General features: G+C 29.5%; 1 protein-coding gene across 1 annotated transcript in view; it reads left to right on the top strand.

Moving 5' to 3' along the window:
- Positions 1-5041, top strand: part of LOC117170096 (ribonuclease H1-like) — a 12860-nt gene that overhangs the window by 3496 nt on the left and 4323 nt on the right. The window contains exons 2-3 of the mRNA XM_033356623.1: positions 351-491; positions 703-829. Of these exons, the coding sequence (XP_033212514.1) occupies positions 351-491; positions 703-829 (268 nt within the window). The remainder of the gene's footprint in view (positions 1-350; positions 492-702; positions 830-5041) is intronic.

The raw sequence follows: 5041 nt of genomic DNA on the forward strand, positions 1-5041 counted from the left end.
GGGAAACAATATATATAAATATATAGATCATAAATAAAAAGGCACATTTAATTCTTGTTGTCACTCTTTTCAAGAAATTCAATGGTGAAAAAAGTGTCACTTTTGATTTATTTACATGTTTGGCAAACAATTATTTTATTTTATTTGTAAAGCATCCATTTTGGAAAAAAATATTATAATCACCTAAAAGGAACCCAGATGCCATCTTTTCTATTTATGTTTGGTAATATAAATGCATCATAATATAGACAATTTAAATATGATTAACTACAAGAGTAAGATTAATACTTTATACACTGAATTGTATTATTTGTTACTTCTTTGCGTAAAATTTTTTGAATGTTTTAAAGGGATGAGTGCAAAGCTCAAGTACATCAGTTTTCCGGGCCGAAATTCAAAAAGTTCTCGAGCAGAGCTCAAGCTGAAGATTTCATCAAAGAAAATGGTGGTTTTTCTAAACTTTCTAGTCATCCCAGCACCAAAACTTTTTTGTAAGCAGTGTGTTATTTTGAAATGTATAGAGAGTAATAATTATAGTTGCAAATAATTTGATCTGCAAATTACTTTATGTAAAATAATGTATTTAGTTTTGAATAACATTAATTTTCTTTTCGAATATTTTCATTTCATTCCCAGTTTTAATTTTCAAGGATAAATGGGTATCCAAAAATTTTAATAATTTGAGAAAAATAATTTTTATAGCGAATCCAAGTTCCAAAAAACGAAAAGTGTGAAGAGACCAACGCCCGTTGAATCGGTATCAGATTCAAAACAATATCAGAAACGAAGAAAAACTCAGTTAATCGATTATGATTGCACCACGTCAAAGGTACTAAATTTAATTATTTTCATTATTTTATATATATTTTTTTAGTATTAATTTTTGTGTGTATAGTTAATGTTAATCTTTATATCCTAAATGTTTTCCAGTCAACAATTTTTCAGATAAATCTATTTTAAATTCAAATTTTTTAAAGAAAAATACAAGATTCAATCTTTCAGAATTGTTCGATTGATTACTTTAAAATTTAAATTTCTTGAGCATTAATATTCAAATATCAGCATTTTAATCTTTCAATATTTTTAACATGGAATCTTTTATAAACTAAATAAAACAGTATCTCAGATATAAATGTAAAATTTTCAAATTTATTAATTTATTTCCAACAAAAAAGGTATTTTTTTTACTATAAAAGATGGCTTTTTTTAAATACTTGAATTTTCAACCTCAAAAGATAAATTAAAAAAGATGAAATTTATATTAAAAAAACGGAGAGTTTTAAAACCAAAAAGAAGACTTAAGAACAAAGAAAGATTTTCCTTTCAAGAAATGAAAAAAAAAACTGTTTCTAAACTGCTGAATCTTCAAGCCAAAAGAGGACTTTTCTCTACAAAAATAGAATTTTCAAACCAAAAAGACAAATTAAAAAAAAAGAGTTGAACTTCCACCCAAAAAGATTTCAATTGATTTGTGGACACAAAAATACCAAATTTTTATTTATTTATTTATTTATTTAGAACAGTGTACGGGCAGGACCCTTTGTTACAATCAACTTATGAACTAATTGAAGAGAAAACTTAAATCTAAATCAGCCGGACAAGTATAATGGCCGCGATTGCTGATTAAATTGCGTAACAAATTGTTTAAGTCTGTCGCATTGGTGTTGAAAAAGTCGAAACTGTTGTTGAACTTTTTATTTACAGCATTCGCTTCTTGATATATCATATAATTTTAAACAAAAATTAAATTTTCTAGGACATAGTTGAATTTTCAACAAAACAGTTGTATTTTTCCGAAAAAGATGCAATATTTATGGTGAAAAAGAGTAACTTTTAAATCAAAAAGACAAATTTTCTGAAAGAATTGTTTTTATCTAACAAAGATTTCTGTTGACTTATCAAAAACAAAATATAAATTTTAAACAAAAGGTTAACCAAACTTATTTTTAACCAAATAGGTGAGTGTTCAACCAAGAATAATATTTTTTTTACCAAAAAAGACGATTTTTCAACAAAATACATGAATTTCTAACTAAAAAAGTTAAATTTTCAACCAAAAATGGAATATTTATGTTTTCATTTAAGGAAATTAATTTTTAATGCAAAAAATTAACTTTCTACTAAAATGATGAATATTCAACCAAAAAGATTGATTTTCTATCGAGAGAGTCGAATTTTCAACTAAAAATAAGTTAAATTTTATTTTTCAAACCAAAGGTGAAATAGTACATTTCTTTAGTAAAAAAATTAATTTTCAACCGATAGTGACGATTTTTCAACGAAAAAATTCGATTTCAAAATTAAAAATATAGATTAAAAAAGATTTTATAACAAAATTTACAAAAAAAATTGATTTGTAACAAATTGGTTGAAATTTTAACCAAAAAGATTAACTTTTTACCAAAAAAGACAAATCTCTAACAAAATGTATGAATTTTTAACCAGAAAGGTAAATTTTCTACAAAAAAAAATATATATTTTCAATGGAAATCATAAATCGCTACCCCAAAAACTGAATTTGTAACCAAACAGTTGAATTTTTAACCATAAAGATGAATTTTGAACAAAGAAATTTTTTTCTAACTAAAAGACAAATTTTCAAAAAAATAAATACATTTTCAGTTATAGAAAGAAATTTTTAACGAAAATGATTAATCTTTCACCGAAAAAAATAAATTTTCAAATACGAACATTCATTTTCTACACAAAGAAATCAACTTTTGATCAAAGTTAACCATTTTCAATCAAATGGTTAATTTTGTATCTAAAAAAGATAACTTTTAAACCAAAAACCGAATAGACTAAGAGGATTAATTTTCTACAAAAAAAAGACGAATTTTCAAGCAAAAAAAAATTAAGTTTCAATCATAAACATTAATTTTCTACAAAATACGCGGATTTTTAAATAAATAGTTGAGTTTTCAACTAAAAAAATTCATTTTCAACCGAAGATGGAACATGTTAATTTTTAGCTATGGAGATTATTTTCAATCATTTAATAATTTCCAAAAAAATAATTCAGTTTTTAAGAAACAAACAAAAAATAATTTTCATCTAAAAAATGAATTTTTCAGGAAATAGTTGAATTTTCCACCAAAGAAATAAATTTTTAATCAAGAATATTAATGTTTTACAAAAAAAGACGCATTTTCCACTAAATACGTATATGAATTTTCAACAAAATAGTGTAATTTTCAAATGGTAAATTTTAAATTAAACATAAGTTCCGTTTCCGACATGAAAGTGTAAAGTAGCGGGAATTGTTGATGCTGAGTTTTTCTGATATTGTGGTGAAATTTGAGGTGAGTGGATTGTGGAAGTGTGTGGAAGGGTGTGGAGGTGAGAGATCTAATTGAGGGATTGTGAGATTGCAAAGGGGAGGTTGATATTTTGGAGGATTCAGATAGATTTGTGTGGAAGTTTGTTTGGAGATTTGTGACAGGGTGGGAAGACTGTGTTAACGGATTGGTAGTAGCAGGGTTGGGTAGCGACAAAGAAAGGCGTGACAGGTAACAGACAGCGACGATAGAGGCAGGGAAGTATAGAAGGCGGGAAAATTTGAATTTGATTAATGGCTAGTGGAGCGAGTATCTCCTCGGAAGAAACAGAATTAGAGCAGGGAGTGTTTAGTACGCCGAAAGTGATAAAGGAAACGAAGGCAAGGGGGAAATATAAAAAAACTATAGAAAAGGAAAGATTAAGAGCAAAAAGCGTAGGGTCCATAGAAGCATTTATCAAAAGGAAAAGAGGGGAAAGGGAAAGCAGTGAAGAGGAGGAAGATATCGGGGCGAGTATTAAATACCAGAAAATGTTTATATCGCCGCCGGAAAAGCAGAATTTGGTAGGAAAAAACGATAACAGGGAGGGTGCTGACGGTAGCGGAGATGTAAATGAAATGTCGATGAAAGAAGAAAGGCTAAAGGAAATTAGAGAAGTGATGTTAGAGGTAATGGGGATTTATGAAGAAAAGCAGGAGAAAAGGGGAGAGGAATTAAAGAAGGAAATTAGGCGGGAAATGGCTGAAGTTAAGAAAGAAATAAAAAAATGGGAAGAAATCAGGAAAAGTTGGAAAAGAGGATGGAGTCATTGGAGCAAAAACTAGAGAAGCAGGAAGAAGTTAATAATACAAAGGTAGAGGAGATAAGAAGTAGGATGAAGAAACTTGAAAGCTCGAACGGGAATTACGGTAGGGGCGAGAGTGGAAATAAGGAGATAGAAAGGCTGAGAAACATAGAACAAAGGAAAGAGAGGGAAGAAAGAAAATTAAGCATAGTGATAAAGGGAAGATTAGAGGGGAAGGAGCTGAAGGAAGGGGTGGATGAAGTACTAAAAAGGATTGATGCTAAGGTAGAGATAGAGGAAATGCGAAATATAGGAAGGGAAGTGAGAAGAGGGGAGATAATGGTACTGGTGAAACTAAAGAAATGGGAACATAAGAGGGAGATGATGACAAAGAAGAGTTTATTATATGGTAGTCCGGAGAGAATAGAGGATGATTTGACATGGGTAGGAAGGAAGATGCAGTATAAATTAAGTAAAATAGCGGAAGAGGAAAGAAAAAAGGGAAAGAGAACATGGGTTAAGTATGGGAGAATTCAGATAGATGGAGTATGGTGGGATTGGGATGAAGAAAGGGAAGAGATAGTAAGAAGTAAGGTGCAGGGAAACTAGAAGAGGAAGGAACGGGAGATAGGAAAATAAGAAATAGTAAGAAGGAAAAAAATATGAGAAACGAAAGTAGGGAAGAATGGAAGATTTGTTACTGGAATATAGCAGGATTAGAGAGAAAGGATAAGGAGTTTATGAGAAATTTGACAAAATGGGATGTAGTCATAATTATGGAGACGTGGTTAGATGAAAAGGAATGGGAAAGAGTAAGGGGAAGGTTACCAAGTGGTTACAAATGGCAAGTGCAAAATTCAAAGAGGAAGAATAAAATGGGCAGGGCAATGGGAGGAATGGTGATGGGAGTAAGGAATGAATGTATAACAGGGAAAGATAAGAAAGACAGGAATGAACAAAAAGAAGGAGTAATAGTAGA

The sequence above is a fragment of the Belonocnema kinseyi genome, chromosome 1 (genome assembly GCF_010883055.1).
Source record: "Belonocnema kinseyi isolate 2016_QV_RU_SX_M_011 chromosome 1, B_treatae_v1, whole genome shotgun sequence".
Lineage (NCBI taxonomy): Eukaryota > Metazoa > Arthropoda > Insecta > Hymenoptera > Cynipidae > Belonocnema > Belonocnema kinseyi.